At 38.7% G+C, this 20899-nt stretch overlaps 1 protein-coding gene across 1 annotated transcript; it reads left to right on the top strand.

The window, feature by feature from the left end:
- The first annotated feature begins 933 nt into the window (after positions 1-933).
- Positions 934-19077, top strand: LOC139739607 (solute carrier family 28 member 3-like). Its single transcript, XM_071650209.1, has 11 exons — positions 934-1101; positions 12628-12807; positions 13354-13634; positions 14509-14650; positions 15215-15406; positions 15805-15966; positions 16130-16386; positions 16628-16796; positions 17091-17264; positions 17904-18084; positions 18977-19077. The coding sequence occupies exons 1-11, from the start codon at positions 934-936 to the stop codon at positions 19075-19077; spliced, it is 2007 nt and encodes a 668-aa protein (XP_071506310.1).
- Positions 19078-20899: the final 1822 nt, after the last annotated feature.

The raw sequence follows: 20899 nt of genomic DNA, 5'->3' as shown, positions 1-20899 counted from the left end.
GGATGATAAGAAATCACCATTAGTAAATGCCTGCTTTGAAAGTAATACAGTATGTAGACATCAGCTCGACACTTAAAATAAGTTTTCCTGCAATATCATTCATAGTTTACTGTAGTAGTTGGGGTATGCCTTCTACAGAGCTCCCTTTATCAAAAAAAAAAACAACAAACAAACAAAAAAAAAAACGTAAACAAACCGACGCGTACATAATCGTCACTGGTACTCCGTATTCTGGCTTTGTTTACATCGTGAAGTCCCGCCTAAAATTAGGATCCCACGGAGCGCGACGTACGTTGACAAACGTAAATGGTAGAGTTTGAAATTGCTGATCTGAGTACACTCGTGTCTGTCTGTCCTTTTGGTTGTCTTGATTTACAAGACTCATTTTAGTTTGTATCAATGATACTAGTGAGCTTTGCCGTCCAGATAAACCCGGGGAACCGTGTTTTAGTCTTAATTAAGGTCTGTGACTGATCTTTCCTTTTGCGCATGCTCAAGTCCACATCACAGTTACCTATATTATTATTATAGGGATAGACAGCTATAATTGTATCCATCAACATCAAGTGCCGTGTGATCATAATGAGGTTTCGACCTTTTCCTTATGGTTTTAACTAATATATATCTGTATGTTAAATATTTCAATGAGTTCATATGCCAGAAAAGACCAAATATATTGTTTTTTTTTATCTTGCAAATCATATTTATCTGCTCAAGATACATATTCTTAAAATGGTATATCCCGTAAGTTTGAATATTCATGACGCGTAAACTGTCACTACAGTACGTTCATTCAGAAATTCGCTCGAGCCGGTCCAGCGAGCTGGCTACGTAGTACATGAGTGCCGCGCGCCGCTAGAGACGTATTGTACGTACGTAACGTATAGTCGCGCCATTATTTTCTTTCCAACCGCGACAGACGCATCAGGCTCGATGATCGAGGATAAATTTGAGTGCAATATGGATAACCACATCGCAGACAGTCCTGATTCTGGAAAATTTTCGGTGTGCTTAGATTTAGACTTTACTGGTTCAGATTTGGAGTCTTCGGGATATATTTTAGGGAGAGAACGAGAGAGAAAGCCGGTCATAAGGACTCTGGTGAGTTGTTCCTTCAGTTCACTACGTTGCGTAAAATTTATTTGCGAACATGTGCTGCTGAGCAGAGTGATAATATTTACGTTAAATAGATCGTTTTTTCATGTTATGGGTAAAACTTTGAATCGGCAGTCGTAGATAATTTCATAATTCACGTGTTGAGTAATTTTCCACGACAGGAGAGTGCCAAATTTAGTAGAACAAGAGCTTCAAGTTTGTGTTTCTTTTACGAGCCATGCGGTCTCCAAATTTGTACGGGCGTGAACGTCTTTGGGAGTAAGAAGAATGTGTTGCCGATTTAACATACCAACTCTGCTTGTGTCTTCTTAGGAGAACATCTGGTAAATCTTGAACAATACCGAATGAAATTTTTTCATAAATTCATATATTAGAATATTTGGTAAATATTTTTGACGGAAATAAGTGCCTGATATTTTTGTAGATGAAAGTAGGAGCACACAGACCATTGTATGTTACGCGTTCGTCAAACACGGCAACCCGCCCCAGATGCGCGCCAACTTTGAACGGCTCTCATTGTCAACAAAGCTAGCTGCCCGCCGCCGCGTCGGTGTTTGGGTTGTCGCGGGAAATTTCGGGTTGCCTCCTGCGTCATGTATACAAACCAACGGGGCGGGGGAGTGAGGGTAGGCAGCCACAGCACAGAGCTACCCGCCAAATACTAGTACACAGTAGACTATCTACTCTAAATCAGTAAATGGAATAACAGTCTTGTAATGTCCATAATCAGTTGTGAATAAATTCAAAAACCAAGAGCTATAAAATGAGCATGATTTACTATTATTATCGAATAAGTAGAAACTGTGTTCTTCTACATTTTCTAGTAATAATACGAACATTTGTTAGCGAGAAAGGCTTGAAAGCAATCTTTGGCGTTCATCCCAGTATTCGATAGAGTCTTAACAGTTACAGACAGTGATTCTATAAATTTACATACAAATACATTTGTAGGCTATAGCTCCATATAGAGCTGCTATAGTACTAACTAGTATTTTTAGTAACAAGGGATTACTGCATCAACTCAAGAACTAATCAAGTTTTTAATCTGTGTAATCAAGACATCAACTACAACTGAACCAGGCCTACTGGAACATATGGCAAACACAAATATTCATGTTTTTTATTTTCGTGCTAGTTTCTGGTTGCGCGAATGCGCGAAAATGTCAACACCAAGAAAATTTTCACTTTTACAGTAATTGGCTGAAACATGAATTCAAATCAGATCATTCGCTTTCAGAGATGTTCAAAATGAAAATAGTGAGCTTGTGACGAAGCATTACCAGCAGACTGCATATCTACAATCAGCTCATCTCCTAGAGCATGCCCTGCTCTGGCTCTGTTCTTACTGGGCAAATTTTGGATTTTCACAAGTATTTTTGCCATCATGGAAATGCATGCTGTTTCACACAGACAATGATCTCATAATTTCTTCCCTTTTGAGGCAAGTTTAATTCATACTGGAAATCACAAGAAATTTATTCCAAGTAAAGGCAGTGTGCTACATGTACATACAGTCTGTAACTTCATTTTTTTTTTTTTAAAAACCAATTGCCTGGTTGGGTAAGCAGTTTTCAAATTGTTACAGTACATGTATCCTTTTAACATACTGTACGCCACTTGCTCGAACATGAATTTTACTTGCCCGAAAAGAAAGTCCAAAAATACAAGAAACTGATATATACATGTCTATAAAGACAATCGTGACTATGAATTTGAATAAACGGCGCCCATCAATTCAAATACCTAAACACCTTGGTTGGAGTGATGAACTTGATTTGATTGAGTGTTGGTGTTGCGTTGCACTGGGGCTTCTTCGTGTTAGTGTTGGAAAGTTACAGAAATAAAATTTGAAAGATGAAAGTGATTGTATCGTGAAACAGTAGGAGCAAATGTCGATAGACTGCCTACATGTATTTCAAGGTGCCTTGCATGGTTCTTCAAGAAACATGTACGAGCAGACGGACCTCATCATAGCTTTTCTACGCCAATGAGGTGTTTGACCCTGGTGAGAGATCACATTTTATTGAGGCCTTTCTTCTTGTGTTGTGGCTCTGTGTTAACCTGTTTGAGGACGGACTTATTTTGCTACAACACGCATTTCCCATAGACGCTTGACCGAGTATGCTCGGGACTCGTCCTCAACGAGTTCAGATAGGAATGTCCAGCAGTGGTGTAAGCTGATGGACAGGGCAAAGATGAATTGACACTATCTCCATTTTTAGTAAATGAATAAGCAGAAGGCTACTTTGTGCCACACAAATATTGGCCACAATTTTCTCTTTTGCTGTGCTACCTTTTGAAGAGTGTTGTACGTGTAGGCTTGTTATCATTTTTCAAGTCCGTACTCCTTTGTCTGCGCCTTTGAATGTTTCTGTGACAGATATATGGCGCCATACAAATGCTGTGGATCATCATCATCATCATCATCCTTTGATGTCAAAATTTGTGATCTCTTCAAGGTCATCCTCGTGCCTTCTGTGTCTCTCTCCGGGTCTCTTTCTCTCTCAAGAGTAGCCGTGGAATCAAAACTGATTTGCTTGAATGAATGATAAAGCCTACCTGTAGTTTTGATAGAAGATAAAGAGGAGCTTGCATTGCCATTCTAGTGGCCAATGATGATACTGGCTATCATCCAGGTCGGCAAGCAAGCAAGAGATGTTCTTGCATCTTGGGAGACACAGTACAGCTTCAATACGATAAGTAGGTTTTGTGAAAAACCAAATGCTGAAAGGAAACCATGTGGAAGGGCCTGGAATTTCCATACCATAACTGGTCATTCCAGACAAAGCAAAGATAAGGCCTAATCCTAGATTCCAATTGGGAGTGAATCATTATTGTATGATGTGTACATGTATGGTTCATTTTCATTTCATTGGCTCAGTGGTTTACAGGCTCCATGTGTACAACACACAACTCCTTTTAATAGAGTAAGGATTCATCCTGAATTGAATAGTACAGTTATAGGGGTCAGGCAAATGTCCCCATTTTTCTTTGACCTGCCTAGTGCATATTACTGCAAAGAATTCCCCTTTTTCTTGAGAACATGTTTCAATGAGGAATTCTTCATCATGACAACACACTTGTGAAGTTGTGTCGATTACATTTTTGCATTGACCTCATCAGTCTGTACTGTTTCAGTGGCAGCTAATCATACTGTACCAAGTGGAAATTTCTTTACATTCAATTCATATCATCTCTGCTCTTATTGCTCTGTGAAGTTAGATACAGCGTATAAAGAACACTAATTTTTGCTTATGGCTTCACGTGAGCTCAGACAAACATTACCACAAAAAAAAAGATTGTACATGTACATTAAGAGTTTTTTACTGCTCACTTCTTCAAAGTCTGACACAATTACAGTGTATAGTCGGTAGGACCTTAAACACTTTGTATCAATTTTTCATTGTAGTGATGCCTACAATTGTATTTTACATGTATGATTGTAGGTTGAGGTGGTGAAATCAGTATTGTTCCATGATTAATAGGTATTAAAACAAAATAATGTTTTGGGTTGACAATTAGCAATTTGAGCATAAACAATTGTTCTCCCTCTTATAAGTCCAAGGGATAGGAATCCTACCTGACTGATAATTGTCTTTTCTGTTTAATATCAAAATGTTTTGTATGTACATGTACAAATGTACGACTTAAACAGGGAATAATTTTCAAACTCAAATTTGATTAGCAATTTCAGCTGATGAAAAATACCTTCAATGATCAATATCCTGTACACTTCTATGTAAGAAAACTGCTACACAAAAAGTTTGTGTAGCATAACTTTTGCGTAGCAGTGGTGTAAAAATGCATAGGAAATTGCTATGCGATATCAGGAAAATTATTCCCTGTTAAATATACAAGATAACATCACCTCCTACAGTATGATTTAGATGTGGCTGATATTTACAAATCACAATAGACATTCCAGACTTCTTCTCTTACATGTACAATGTTGTATGTACAGTACATGTATGCCAGATGCTGATGTTTATAAAAGGGGGAATTACATTGTCTGGACTGAAATATAAAGGCCTCAGCTTTCACACATTGTAATGCATGTCTGGATACCAAAGAGTGGGCAGGCAGTCCCAGCTCTGATATAATGTAAAATCCTTGAAAATAATTATAGTTGATATGTCCAGACTCATCTCTACATACAGTGAATACTCACACAGCTGAAGAATGAGGACAGGAGTTGGCCATTTAATACCAATGAATGTATTCAAGCTTTGATGCCCCCAAATGATGTGTTCTCCAATAGTGCTATTTGTGGTTTTCATATATGCATCCCTGTGAATCTGAAAGGGTCAGGTGAAAACTTTCTCCCTTGAAGCAGTGGTGCTGCTGCATTGGATGGTATTAGCCCAGTACAGTTACAAGTGTACATTGTAATCGTCCTGATTAAAATGATAATAATAATAATAATAACAATAATAATAAATAGATAAAAAATTGTTCTGAAAAATTTTGCTTTCCTAGTTTACAGTATGTTATACAAGTTGTACATAAATTGCCTTGCCAGTGCTGATAAACTATAATGCAGCGCTGCTTTGTACTTGATCACACAACAATTCTGAATTTTAATTGTACCATTGAACAGTATAGGTAACTGGCCAGGAACGATGGCATTGATTCCTTTCAGCTTGCCAAGGTTGACTAGGACAATGAAATCTTTGGTATGCAATCATTCATGTGCAACATGCGTCCTGGCAATCAAGGGGCACCAGCTCTTGCTGCATAGCAACTGTGACTTCTCTGCAGTGAGGTGTGCCAAGTATGTAATACTATGTTCCTGACACTAGATGGCGCTGTGCACTTTCAATGTAGTTACCGCTGTGTATTTTCTTGTGCTATGCTGGTGCTGGTGGTAATTGCTTCTATTACAAACAATTTTTTTTTTTTTTTACTTTTTTATATATATATTTTTTTAAATTATTATTATTATTTTTTTTTTAAGTTTTTAGTGTATTTTTTTTCTCCAGAAAGGCTAGGTGACCAAATTTGTACTTGGTGTAGTTGGTCTGTTGTTGTTTTTCATAAATTGACACAGAAAGGATGATATTAGTAAATACTTTGTAGTCAGACTGGCATTAACATCTCATATTCATGAATTTTTCTAGAATAATGACACAAATTTCATGAACTTCTGAATTTCTGTATATTCTCATTGATTGAAAGTTAATGCTTCACTACTAATGCATCCATTTAAAATACATGTACTCTGCAGAAAACTGTAGGTGTGTAATTATGTTGCATGTACCTTATATTCTGGCTTGTAAGTTTTGTGTTAAAGATGTATTCCAAAATGTAGCACAAAGGTAGTCATTTACATTGTAATGTACACCGTACACACTGTATGTATTAAACGTACCGGTACAGAGGTTTAAGGTTTACCATACAATGGTGTATGCATGGTTTAAACCTTTATGTGATCAGGCACTAGGCTTTTACTGTAACTTGCCAAACTTTTTTTTTTTTTTTTTTTTTTTTTTTAATCAGCACTTGAGTTAGTCTCTCCACACTTGACCTACATGTACAGATACATGTTGAGTTTTGAATAGTAAGCTCACTCAGGAGTAGCAATTGCGTATCCAGGCAACTAGTGTACCCCCAGAGGGCAATTACTCCCCGGCTAACTGGTTAGTGGCAAGGTTAGGGCAAAGATTGTAAATAGGGTTAGGGGTTTGGGTTAGGGTTAGGGTTAGGGTTAGGATTAGGATTAGGATTAGGGCCAGGGGAAGGGTCTGGGGTAATTGCCATGGTCCTGTAGGGAAGCCATGGTGACAGAACAGCTATTTGAGGGAATATCATGAGGGTAATCTCTATTCATTGGCAAGTACAAATGTAGTTTCCACACATCTCTGCCAGTCAGTGTAAAGAAGCACAGCAAGGGTTAATCCCTTCAGAGGTTACAGGTAGGAGTTGTTGAAGTTGTAGTTGAATGTATGAGCTGCCAAAAAGGGAAGGCTGTGACAACACTGGATGTTTTAGCCAATTGAACACAGCAAGTTTTTTTGCTTTCTTTTTTTTTATGAAATCAGTAGCAGAAAATCCTAGGAAACAAAGAAAAGAAGTGAATATACTGTACCTGGTACTCACTGCAGACAATCAGTTGATGATTGAGAAAAGGGGACTTTTCTGAGTTGCCAAATATTGGGTCTAAAAAGATGCATTTTGGGAATAACATGTATTGAGAGATCCTGAGACTTTGTAGTAATAATGAAAAGGTGAATGCAGTTGATGCCCAGCCATAGCAGTGCAAGGCTGTTTAAATCTCTACATAAATGTGAGAGAGACCCTATGGGCCAGACAGGCAGTCAAACTTTACCTTTGCTCACACCTTCAATAACTCCCTCTATAGTTCAGTATTCTCCACTGTTTGTTCCTTAGACAGTGATCCCTGCTTTCTTTCAAGTTAAATTGTGTGAAACAATAGTCCAGTTTTGCTATCAATCTTTGGGGATTCCAGGGATATCGTGATTATCATGATTATTATTTTATCATTTATTTTATGTATTTATTTATTTATTTATTTATTTTTGCAAGAAATATTGCATCAGCTGACTGCCATTCAATTCCAGATGTGATGTTCATGTTTATACAATGTACTGTACATACATGTATGTAGCATGTCTACACAAATGACCAATGTGACTTTGATTAATAGACTGGGAGATTTTTTTTATTCTTTATTTTTTTTAGCATCAATTGTTTATCGAAAATGTGTGTGTGTTTGTTTGCTTTTTTTTTGGGGGGGGGGGTTAGAGATTGATGACTCTTGAGTCCATTTTTCATAAATGCTCAGTAGGTAAAGTTAAATGACGGTAAAGCTACAGCTGCTTTAGGTAATAATACATTTTTATCAAGATATTCATGTACCGGTATTGTGGGGTAGGGAACCATCCTGTGTGTAGTTATGCAGTTACAACTGTGTATTTCAATTTAAATGGAACCTGGTTTACATGTAGCTGTACATATTGATTAGTTTGGTCGGTTGGTGGGTTGTCTGTTTGTTTGTTTGTTTGTTTGTTTGTTTGTTTGCTTGCTTGTTTGTTATAGGATTGCAGATCTCTAGTTTTTGTTTATTTTATAGAATGGAGAGAAAGAGCCAACAATACCAGTCCTTGTATTGTTGGGGTGGTGTGCTGGAGGAAATCTGGACTCACTTGTATTTTAGTTTGTACATTGCATGGTCACCCAGAAAGTTCAGCTTATGTACAAAGTGTATAATTCTCTGTGAGCTTTTGTTTGGCAGTATTGCCCCCTTTTAGTGTCAGAGTCACACCCACTCACAGTTTAGTCATTATTCAGAGAAACTGCATTGTATTTAGAGAGGCGAGCAGAGTTCACACTTGAATAGCTTAACTTTATGTGACCTTATAAAGTTTGTTAACTTGATGTAACTGAAGCCCTGATGATGGAGTTAACAGCACAGAATAGGGTCTTTGTGTTTGTGAACATTCTCAGTTGTTTTCAAACTTCCAAGTTCTACTTTTAAATCAAATTGCCATCCATAACACCAATCTTTTGGTTAATTATGGGTCTTGACATTGCTGATGAGCAATGTGGTTTAAAGGAGTGATGAATCCTGCTAGTTTTATGAAAATTCTGTCACTGTGAACGTTGGGGACATACTAAAGCCTTTCCTGGTGACTGTGAGTGTCCTCTGTTCCCCTCTCCTGCCCAAACACAATGGACCTCTCCTCCAACGCTATGCATGGAGACAATGTCTTCTTTGAAGGCCTTTCACCGATCTTTGCCGCGATTGGTACATTTATTTCTTTGGGCTATCTGTTCCAGAGGGGCGGGGGCGCATTCTTTGTTGTTTGTAGCTTGGACTAGCTGTGTTCATTCAACAGTACCAAACTCAGTCTTTACAACACACACTCTTGAACAAACCAGGACTTCACAGCATCTTCTTGAGCCCAGTTGTTCAATTAGCTTTTCTGACTCCAACATCTTCTGCACCTTTCTCATCGACTTAAATTGTTTCAGACAATAATATTCTACAACAGCATTGACCAAGCCAAATGTAGCAGTGTTAATTGTTGAGGACAGATACTCGATAAAGATTTCTTTCTCAGCTTTGTTGGCTTTTTGCGACTTTGCTGCGTTGTACCACTTTACCGTCAGGATGAGCACAGATAACTTGGCGTTTTCCAATGATCCTAGTGAAGCAGAGGAGGGTAGGAGGAAGGACAAGGTAAGGTTGTAAAAGAAAGTGTGAGGAGTGTTTTATGAACTTTTAGATGTGTGCTTGTGTGCTCTGGCGTGTAACGAACGGCCTTTATCAGGTAGCTTGATTTTTTTTTTTAATTATCTCTGGAGAGATGATCAAAGCATTTGAGGAGAAATCATCAACAGATGAGAGTGTGGACCTCTGCAAAGCAGCTCATTCCCTCCCTTACACACACTTACTGAAAATTGGGCTATTTCCCAATGAAAAAGAAGCCTTTGTAGTGTCTCACTGAGTTGACCTTAGCTTCTTGCTACACCTCAAGTGGGCACTCGGTGCACATATTGCCACCTCAAATATGCCCAACTTGAACTCCCTGTTTGTTGGCTGTATTTGCCAATGATGAAGAATTCTTAAAAAGAATAATAACAATAATGATTCCTGGATCCAGAAAGGTGTTCTGATCACCATCAAAATTTAATCACCTCTAGTGTTATTATCACCCTTTCCTGTAAGTTTTCTTTTCCAAATCTATTCAAAACTTTTTGAGTTGTTTTGCAAATACAGAGACACATGGACAAACAGAGAACTTTTAACTAACAGTGCCAGCAAAAACATAATCTCCTTGAAGGAGGAAATGAAATAAAAAGAATAATGATGGATGGAATGGAGTTTAATAGGTTTAATGTCATGGAGACTTTGTTCAAAACTTTTAGCTTGTAAAACTCAAAAGTGGTTTCCAGTCAGCTTGCATGCTGCAAGCAGTGTGGCAACCAAGTACCTAATGTGCTCCTGTTCTGCCTTTTGAAGCTACCGCAAAGCGATTTTGAAAAGAATGTTACACAGCATCACATTTGTGAGCAGGACAAAAGAAATATTTGTCCTGAAGGAAGTTTCATGTTTGAAAAGAGAGGGGTAGAGTTGGGTTGGTGGTGGACACCACAAAAGTACTGAAGCAAAACAAGGCAAACATTCTGTAGATCATTTTTTATTTAAACACTGGATAGACCTATTCATACCTTACTAGTTTTTGGATTGGGTTGCCAAATTGATTCTCATTTTCAACATTCACACTTTTTGTTGAAGAACAACAACACATTCAATAATAATGTACAAATTGTAGCTGCAAGCAAAGTGATTTCCCAAACAACATTTACAATGTATTACATTATGTTTGTATTTGTTGTCGATTTAAGTTGTTCTTTGCCTAAGAACAACTTGATGAAACACCACCCTGGACTTGTACACTGTATTTATTGTAAGGAGAATCTCTCTTGAGCATGCACGGAAGACAGAGATGTGTGTGTGTACACAGTGCAGCTGATGAATGCAGAGTGAAATACGTCCTCTTAGTGGCAACTCCCTCCTACCACAGGAATGTGAATTCTCTACAGAAAAGGCTATACAATTTGTTTTTCCTTTTCTTTTTTTTTTACGTAGCAATTCCTGATTTGCTGGCTTAGCTCTTCCCTCAAATGAGGATGGTTATGGGTTTTGTTGCAAATGGTTAAAAAAAAAGAGACAATGATGAATGCCAAAAGCCAATTATTCATTGCATTTGAACTTCGTACTCTTAAACTGCAGATCCTTTTGGACATGGTTGAGTTGTTTTGTTTGTCATTTTGTAACGTGATCAGTCTTTGTGTGAGTGCGAGATGTATTGCCTGTGAGATTGATTCACCTGAGTGGGCAGCCACAGGTTTCAAAGAACCTTGTTTATGTACATTCACATGCCATTTCAGACAAATGGGCAACTGGATAACTGTATTGCTTGCTTGGTCTGGAATTGTTAGTTGAATTGTGCGAAACTATTTTGATGGAGCAACGATGCAGGCTCTTTGCTTGCATGACTGCCAGGGCACATAAGTTCACAGTAATGCTTTTAGGGGCATATTCTGGTCAGGGTAGAAAGGGCTTTGAACTGAGCAGGAATGACTGATTGAATCCATCAGTGAATCTCTTAAAATAAAACATCAAGGCCATTTTACAAGATTTAAATTCAACAAAAATCTGAGGATGCATATAAAACTCATCATGTTATTCAGCATCATGCCACTTGCAGGCGTGAATGGTCTCAGCTCTCTTCTTTGCTTTTTTCTATTTTCCCTTTTGCTCACCAGCTTTGTTGCCCTTCTCATACATGTATGTACAGTAGTATGTAGCAGCATCGTACAGTACATATGAGACCCTGCACCTGAAAACAAACAAAAAGTCGCCAGACATGAATTTTTAGTTAAGACCATATTCTGAAAGAGCAGCCTTTAAGCTTTAAAATGAAGTATAACTCAAATCAAATGGACTCTCCTAACCTATCTAAATATTGGAAAGAAAGCACAAACTCAGGAAAAGTGTGAACTGAGAAAAGAGGCTCTGAAGTACAGTGTCTATTCAAGCGCTTTATCTTTACCAAACCGTGCTGGCTGTGCGATGAATGGGACAAAAAACAGGAAGTAAACCACCAGAGTAACAACAATGAAGGGATTATCAGTTTAAACTGAAATTAAGCATGCCTCATTAACACATTCTGTCCATAATTAATGCCAACTTTCAAAGCAGTAGCACTATCCTTTCAAAAGTTATTAGAGTTGAAAGTGAAGAGTGTGGACAAGGTTTTTTCAGAAATGAAAAAGGGATTCTGTCAAAGACACACCTAATCACACTATTCTACCAAAAATGTTCGAGATAAACTGCTAGAAAACACACTTTCCTGTCCGTTTTATGATACCAAATTTTAGCATAATGTAAAAGAAGACCCGCTCTTTCAGAAAATATGAAAAAGTCAAGTTCGGCGAGGTTGACCCATTTCACTTATTTTCAGTCCTCACGCAAAATCAGTGTGTGCGACTTTATGTTCGTTTTGAGGTGCACGGTCACAGACAATGTATGTCTGTATACAATTGTATGTGTTTGAGTGTGGACGTGCGCGAGTACAGTGGGTATACAAATATAAGCTGTAAGTACACTGGCTCGTGTGTCTTACTGTCAAATTCAGTTTCAATAAATTTCATTATCATGCTCTGCAAGCAAAATGCAGAATAAATGTATCTTTTTGAAGTCTCTGGCAAAATGGGGCGAACAATACGTACTTGGCATAAACAATATTGTTTTGTATGTATATTTAAGCAGTATGAAGTCCCATAAATTAGTTTGATTAGGAGCAACATTAATAGGGGAAGCTATTAAGGTGATTGATACCATTTACCTGTTTCAGTTGGAATAATGTAATTCCTCTTGTAATGGAGATTCTCTCTTTTCCAACCAAGCATTAGGAAACCAGAACCCTGTGCCAAAGATTACTTTTTATCGTTTTGCTATGTTTTTCTTTCAATCCAATGCAGCAAAATGAATACAATGACATCGAACTTCAGAAAGTGGATGCAAGCTTGCCAACTAGCACTCCGAAGAAACCCAAGAATGGGATCATGGACCCTGAGGCTTCAGCCGATGTGACAGCTGACAATACTATTGTTGTAGAGATAGATGGGCATGATCCCTCGGACCGTGACAATTGCTGGATGGTGAGACTTTCTCAGTTACTTCTCCATCTCCCAGACTTTTGTGCATATAACATTGCCATGTGAGATCTGTATGCATTCTAAGGAGTATTTTTTTTTTTTTTGTTCCTTTGTTTGTTTCTAAAGTCCCAGTTTGGGGTTTACAGGACTTGTGTTAAATGCCCCTCCATGTTGAAGTTGACTTGAATAAAAAAAAAAAAACAAAAGAAAGTAGAAGTGTCATGAAAATCTTGAAAAAGAAAAACACTGGAGTCATAGAAATGCAAAACAATGATAGTTGTTACACACAAATTAAAAAAAGATGGGGATGATGTCAGCATGTGGATCTTTCCTACATACAGAGGTCAGATTTTGTTATGAAACTACTTGCTCAAACAGAAAAGACATACAAATTTGCAATTCAATTTTAACACTACTCTTCAAAAAGCAAGCATTTTGCAAAGACAACATGCATGGAACTGGGGTGTACATGCATCAGTTTCCCTTTGGTCCCACTTTGGCATGAATCCTCTTTCATGATTTTCTATTAATCTGTCAATGGTTCTGCAGGGAATGGACATCGGTGAGCACTTGAAGGATTCGTACCAGGCAAACAGGAAGGTCTACAAGGGTGTTTTCGCGGCTATTCTCCTCATCGCGTATCTGATCTACCTCGTCTTTGCCTCCATCCATGACATCAAGGAAGCCATGACTCTCCTCATCATTACAGGCGTGGCTGTTGTATTATATACATACACCGTGATTCGCGACACTTCTTCCGACTCCTTTACTGAGAACGTCGTTGTCCCTGCGGAAGGGTGTCTGGACAAGGCTTGGCCCCGTCTCAGATGGTACTTATTGCATATCTCCACCACATTTCATTTGATCTAAATGCAGCCAGATGCTTAGAGTGTGCATGTTCTAATGTCTCTATTAAAACTGTGATCAATAAATTGAAGGCATCATCAGTTGGTATATGGGAGTTCTGAATTTTTAAAACTCTAAATGAGTAAATGAAACCTAGTAATTTGTATGCTGGTACAGTTAGACCTCCATTTCAAATGCAAATTACCCTCACTGCGAAACTTAGTCATTGAGTCAAGTGTTTCAATGTGAAATTGTAGTGAGTAATGTAGTACAGAGGAACCTCTCGTATCCGGACAAGTCGGGACCAGGGCTCATCCGGATAAGGGATTTGGCCGGATACGGGAGACTCAATGCTTTATACATGTACATACATACACATGTACTGATGAAGCCCATTGTAGTACCACATGTAGTAATGTGTATACTGCAACCTTTTCATTGTTACATTTGGGGATGTTTGGGGATGTTAGAATGTCTGAAGGTAAGCAATTTGGAAAGAAATTTGATGTAATGTATGTTAATCATGTTGGAAGTAATATGTAACTCATGTGTGTTTGTGTAGGAGTTCTCAAGGAGTTGGGAATCCCCCTTTCCTCCTGTAATTATTTAAAAAAAAATCACGTTGAGATTGCGTCCATGATAGAGAGATCCGGATAAAGGGAGGCCGGATAAGAGAGGTTCAACTGTACTAAGATATTGCTATCTCAAGCCTCAATAGATTTGGAATTTGGACATTTCTCGTCAGACATACATCACTTCAACGACTTAAATTTTGTTGTTTCTATTAAGATGATTTTTATCTACAAATTTGACCATCTTTGTTTTGTTTTTGTTTTTGTTTTGTTTCTCAAACTGCAGGGTCGTGCTTGTGATTTCCTTGGCTGGTTTTGCCGTCCTCCTGTATTTCCTGACACGAGAGAATCCCATCCAATTGATCTCCTTGGCTGGCCTTGCCATCTTCATCTTCTTCTCATTCATCATTTCCAAGTATCCACGTCACGTGAGTGAAGCCCTGATGTTATTTTACCTCAGGATTTAAAAAAAAAAAAAAAATGAACAGTGTCTGCTCAGTACAGACCTGTGTATCTTAGTCTAAACCAATGTCAAGCATGAATCCAGAGCAGAAGAGGAGGTGTAAAAGCAGTAGAAATCTAATCAGAGTGTGTGTTTGTCTGTCTGTGTGTTGCCATTTAAAGGAAATGATTTCAAGTTTCTTTCAGTGCAAAGTTCACATTTAATCAAAATGAGTAGGTGAAAAGTTGTTAAGACAGAAAAGAAGAAAGCACTAAATCATCTGTGCTCAAGCTGGCTACTTGTGTATGAGATTCCAGTGAAGTGTACTCTTTAACTTGTACCAGTTTTGTAATTAGATAGCATGTGGCAGATGGATGTGCATGTTGAGATTTGCTCTAGATGGATCAATGTATGCTGGCATTGCGAAGTGCACTACCCAGGCCAAAAGGGTATTAGCTGTCATGCCTATTTTGCACTGAATTACGCTTTGCTTGAGATACAGGATGAGTTGTTAAGTAGAAATTAACCTCTAACCTTTCATCCCTTACAGATCAAATGGCGTCCCATTATCTGGGGCCTTGTCCTCCAGTTCATCCTGGGGCTTCTCATTCTCCGCACCAGGCCTGGATTCGTCGTATTCGACTGGCTCGGCAACCTCGTGCAAACTTTCCTCAATTATTCAACGGCAGGGTCCATATTCCTCTTTGGAGAGCTCTACTACCAGCACTACTTTGCCATGGCTGTAAGCTTTTCATCGCACACTCTTTTTCTCTAAATATACATACATTGTATACGCCTCAGTGAATGCCTATGATGTTTGTTACTCAACTGTCTGTGTCTCGTTGACTAGATTTTTTACCTGGATCCTTGGATCGCATGCCAAAGATAAATTCTTAAAAACTTGTTTGCACATACTGTCATGCTCCACTAGAGCTCATGAGTAGAATCCTTTGAAGGGGGAAAAATGGAATGACATGCTCAGTATGTGGAACAACACACAGTTGGGGGGGGGGGGGAGTGCATAGGAGACTGAAGAAATTTTGAAAGATGTTTTGTTCAGTATTTTGATAATTCATCCAGTCTGTCATCTGGTCATTGTATCTCAAAATGGAAGATTTTTATTTTTTATCACACCTTCAGGTATTACCCATCATCATCTACTTCAGCAGTGTCATTGCTGTTCTATACTACTGGGGTGTGATGCAAACGGTCATAGGGAAGATCGCATGGTTGATGCAGCGTACTATGAAAACCACTGCGTCAGAGTCACTCAGTGCAGCTGGGAACATCTTCATTGGCCAGGTGAGTGTTTGGATCTACGGCAGAATACGCCATACTTACCTAACCTGTAAGTCCCATCCCCCAACCCACCTGCCCTGATAATCCTGCTAAATCGCAGTCAATGATCGTGCAGTTTCTGCAGTATTTAAAAATCTACCATTCCTCCATCATTATCACTTTGCAGACTGAGGCACCCCTCCTGATCCGTCCGTACTTGCCAAAAATGACGCGCTCAGAAATCCACGCGGTGATGACAGGAGGCTTCGCGACCATCGCCGGGAGCGTGCTGGGAGCGTTTGTCCTCTCGGGCATCAGCGCCACTCACCTCATCGCCGCCTCCGTCATGTCTGCTCCCGCCGCCCTCGCAGTCTCAAAGCTGATCTACCCAGAAACGGAGGAATCGCAGACTGTCACTGTTGAGGATGTCAAACTGCCAAAGGGGTGAGTGTTTAGTGCTGGATCAGCACCCACTCACATTCTGATTCTCACTTAATGCTCTCTCCAGTAAAGACTGAAAAGTCACAATTGTAGAATCTTGATTCAAAAGGCTGTGATATTGCATTTCCTTTGACAAAACTTTATGATTTTACTTGGCCGGCAAGTGAATGTTTAAAGAATGATTTAGAAAGAAACATTGTTTGTTTCATGTTGTACCACTTTGTGTTTCTTTTTTTTTCCTCAGTGATGAAAGAAATTTCATCGAGGCAGCGTCGAAGGGAGCCTCCACTGCTGTGCCCCTCGTTTTGAACATCGCTGCCAATCTAATCACCTTCCTTGCCCTCAAGGCACTACTCAATGGCATTTTGTCGTACCTTGGAGGTCTGGTTGGCTTCCCTCAACTCTCCTTTGAGGTGAGCTGAATACTGTCTCAGACATTTGTTGCTTTTATATGATTGGCACGATCATTATTGCTTACCAAAATACAGAAAATGCCGAGCATGTCTCATATGCAGTCCTGTAAACTTACTGTTCTGTGTTCTGTCATTCTTCTCTCATTCTTCTCTCAACACTGAGTAATATGTGTTTGATCCGAGACCATCTCTGAGCTTTTATGTGTGATCTGCTCCAAAATGCTGATGAATCTGTCTGCTGTAAACCAAAAACTACAGGTGTGAATGCAGTCGATCTATTTCCTTTATTTGCAGCTCATCTGCTCGTACGTCTTCATGCCCATTGCTTACATGATGGGTGTTGAATGGGCGGATTGTCGCACCGTGGCCGAGCTGATCGGGATCAAGACGTTCATCAACGAGTTTGTGGCCTATGAGAGACTTGCTGTCATCCTGGATGAACGGGCACAGGGACTCAACGACTTCTCGGTAATTTTTAGTTGAATTCTTTTCCCATGAAGGCATCTATCTGCAAAGCTACGTCTTTGGACTGAAAATTTATGCTTTTTTCCTCCAGGTGTCGTGTTTGCCTGTTTATACTTTATGAATGTTCTTTTGACACTAATCTGTAAGTTTCAGGAGATTCAAGTCATTTCATACATTTGTTCAATAATAAAAATCGTTTGGATATAAAATGTTTATAAAATGTAACAGGTACTATTCATTGAAAGCCAGAGGCTTGTTAAAGTTCAATGTACCTTTAAAAACAGATCATACACTTATTACAATTTCAACATTAGATACCAAATGATAAAAGTTACCAACAATGTAAAAGGAGCACAGAGAGACATCTATTGATCTTTAACAATGTAAATGAAAAAGAAGTGAAACTTGACATATATTCTAAATATTGCCAAAAATTTGAATTTTTCTGAACTGGTAATGAAACTATAGGTGTAACATCCAACAAGTTCGATGATGTGCCTTTTTTTTGGTGTGGGGGGGGGGGGGGGGGTGTTTCTTGCTCAGAATGCCAGCTGATGATGTTCTGCTGTGGAAACCACAATATGTCTATGATCCCGGGTTCAGAACATAACTGGCAAGTCTTCCATTTTTTGCTATTCACAGGAACGGTCCGAGGTCATCGCAACATATGCCCTGTGCGGTTTCGCCAACATCGGTTCGATAGGTATCCAGCTGGGTGGACTTACCCCCCTGGCTCCCTCCAAAGCAGCTGACCTTGCCGCCGTGGCCGTCCGTGCTCTTATCGCAGGAACCGTCGCCTGCTTCATGACGGCTTGTATAGCTGGTAAGTCACCATACAGCAGAGTGGGCTGTTTTCTACTTCCTGCCATGCCTACATAATGATTGTCAATGGTATACTATAATTGTAGGGTGACTCAAAGATCCCATAGCATGGGGATTCATGGGAGTAAAAGATGGGCCCAGTTTGGGAATACTTGTGAATCCCTGTGATGAATTGTTTACAACTTTATCATTGACCACTATAAAAGTACACACATAGCCAAAGAATCTTGACTGGAGTTGATTGTTACCAATGAGTGTGCGCATTTATGCACATATTCACTGACGCATTGCTGATACATGCTGTTCCTAGTTCCGAATGTACCCTGACGGGCAGCGAATAAATACCGATTCAATTAGATGACCCGCTTACTGGTTCTTTAAGACTGTTCAGTCAAACAACAGATATTTTATTAGGGCTTTTCGAAAGCTGATTTTAGGAATAACCTGTCTTATCTGGTCACCATTGCGTACCAACATAGTAATGAATGTAGCCTTCCACATAGCGATGATGAAGTAGCTAAACATCATTATGAAATGTAAATCAAACAACAGGGAGTATGAGGATGTTAAACAATTGCACAGCACATTTTTTTTTTAATGCCTTTCTACATTTTGTTTCAATGAACATTATCATCTTCTTCCTCTGCAATTCCCATTCAATTTCCACCATGTGGTGGCATTTGAGGCATATCCAAGTCCATTCCGGGATGGCTCTGGGAGCCGTAATTACAATTTTTTTTTTTTCAATGAAAAACAAAACATGTTCAAAATCAATACTTGTTATTGCATTGTTTGGGAATTTTAGATCTGTTTTTGTGAATGTAACAATATCTCATCTTTAATTGTTTTTAATCTCTCTCTCTCTCTCCATCTTTCTATCGCGATCTCTGCAGGTGTGCTATTTGTACCGGCGCCAGTCGTCATGGCTAACGCAACAATGAGCGCTGATGCTGGCACTATGGCAACAATGCTGTTCACAACGATTACCTCATGATAAAAGCAAAGCCATCCTGTAGGATGATATTTTGCTCTTTTTTATTTCTGTGTATCTGAAGCCTCTGCAGCGTGTGTTTCATGTGGGTTGTGTGATTAAGCATGTGTACTCTCCATTGCCAGTGGGTTTAAGAATTCTTGTGAGAGCTTTCGTAGAGATCATTGAACACCTGTCCAAACTTTTATCCATGTTAACAAGTATGTATACTAGGGATTAGGCTTGTGGAGTTGCGGGTTATCCGTCTCATTATTCTATGAGAGCAATTCACTTGTACTTTCTTTGTAAACTCCTTGTTGCTGTCAAATGCACAAGAAAGGCAAAAGTGTTCTCATGCACCGAACATCATTGTTGCATCTCTTATTCCTTAATTTCCCAACATTTTTAGTAAACACATTTTTACCATTTTTACCCTACTGTGACTGGTACAAAATACTCACACTTAAGCTTAACATGTTTCCCTAGGGCTTCCTTGAGCCATCTATTTATTGAAGCAAACCTAATAGCTTGTTTAGAGTTCTATGATGCCAACTAAACGTAGCAGATTCATTTCATAATTCTGAATTTTTATAATTGACAGATTTGTGCACTAAATGCATTGCTCTGTTCATCCTTTTTGCTAGCATCTTGCTCTTTTCATACTGTCAACAATGTCTGCTTACTCAACATAGAGCAGTAAAAGTAATATATTGGGATTACTTGTGAGAAAACTAGCTGCAATATTTAGGATATCAGTTTATCCTGTTCTTAACCAGCTTTTGAGTAAACTTCTCATAAAATGAAACATTCTGATTTTTAACGTGTGCCAAACCTTGGAAGTGGGGTTTTAGCAGTGCAAGCGATATTCATGACGTAACCATTTCTATAAATAATGAACAATTATGTAAAGCTCTCTCAAAATGCTTCAGTAAGACTGATCTTTATGTAGGCTAATGCAGCTGCAGGGCAATGTCTGCTCTTGATAATATTTTTTTCTTCTAGAGAATATCAACTTGATATTTGTATGCCAATATGAACATCATTAAAGAACGAAAGAGCCTTTCCTTTATGAAGTATGTAGGATTAATCCAAGGAGGTCAATATGCTTTGAGTGCACAGCTTCCAAATTTTGTAACACTAGGCATGTAACATTAGCTGACTTTTGGTATACACCTGTCACTTCCATATTTTCAAGAGTGTGCTGTTGTTTGAAATCTGGACCCAAGTTGCTTTTCCCATTGAGGGAATAAAGGGTAGGGAAAAGTGTCTTAGGACACCCATGGAGGTTTGACACCCATGGAGGTTTGAAATGGAGATGTGGTAATGTTTAATTTGAAGTAAAAAAAGAAAAAAAGATGTTTTATTTTCAGAAAATGTGTATAGAATGTGTATGAGCTAAATACAGTGAATGGTGTGTGATGGCTAAGGTACAGGAAAATGATTACTGTACATATGTTTTATTTGTGTTGGGGGGGGGTTGGAGTAGAATTACACTAGTAAGTAAATATAAGAGATATAATTTTTATTTATAGCTGAAATACAGCAAACCCATGAGTCATATCCTGTGGGTGTCGATTGTAGTACGGGTCTTAATCAGTCATGACTTACTACTCTTTTTCCAGGTATGTTATTTTATGGTTATATTTAAGATTGATCACCAGGTAGTTGCTTTATGATCGATCCTGGATCAATGTGAGTTAGTAATTTTATATATGTACCTTGTACATACCTGGATACAATCTTTTTTCTTGTGATTGATGTAAGGCAGCCAAAATTGACAGGCAGTTATATTTTATTTATTAGCACACAAGCACAACTACAGCTGTACTTAGTTCTGAATTGTACC

This window comes from Diadema antillarum, unplaced genomic scaffold (assembly GCF_040938485.1).
Source record: "Diadema antillarum isolate AM-2024a unplaced genomic scaffold, OU_Dant_1.0 seq00000809_RagTag, whole genome shotgun sequence".
In the NCBI taxonomy this organism is placed as follows: domain Eukaryota; kingdom Metazoa; phylum Echinodermata; class Echinoidea; order Diadematoida; family Diadematidae; genus Diadema; species Diadema antillarum.
The sequence above is the reverse complement of the archived record's forward strand: the minus strand, read 5'-3'. Positions and strand labels throughout refer to the sequence as shown.

Bases quoted from the DNA above. Each gene is read 5' to 3' on its own strand.
- LOC139739607 (XM_071650209.1), top strand. From the start codon at position 934: ATGATCGAGGATAAATTTGAGTGCAATATGGATAACCACATCGCAGAC. The intron at 12,808-13,353 runs GTGAGACTTTCT...ATGGTTCTGCAG, and splicing joins ACCGTGACAATTGCTGGATG to GGAATGGACATCGGTGAGCA. The intron at 14,651-15,214 runs GTGAGTGAAGCC...CATCCCTTACAG, and splicing joins TTTCCAAGTATCCACGTCAC to ATCAAATGGCGTCCCATTAT.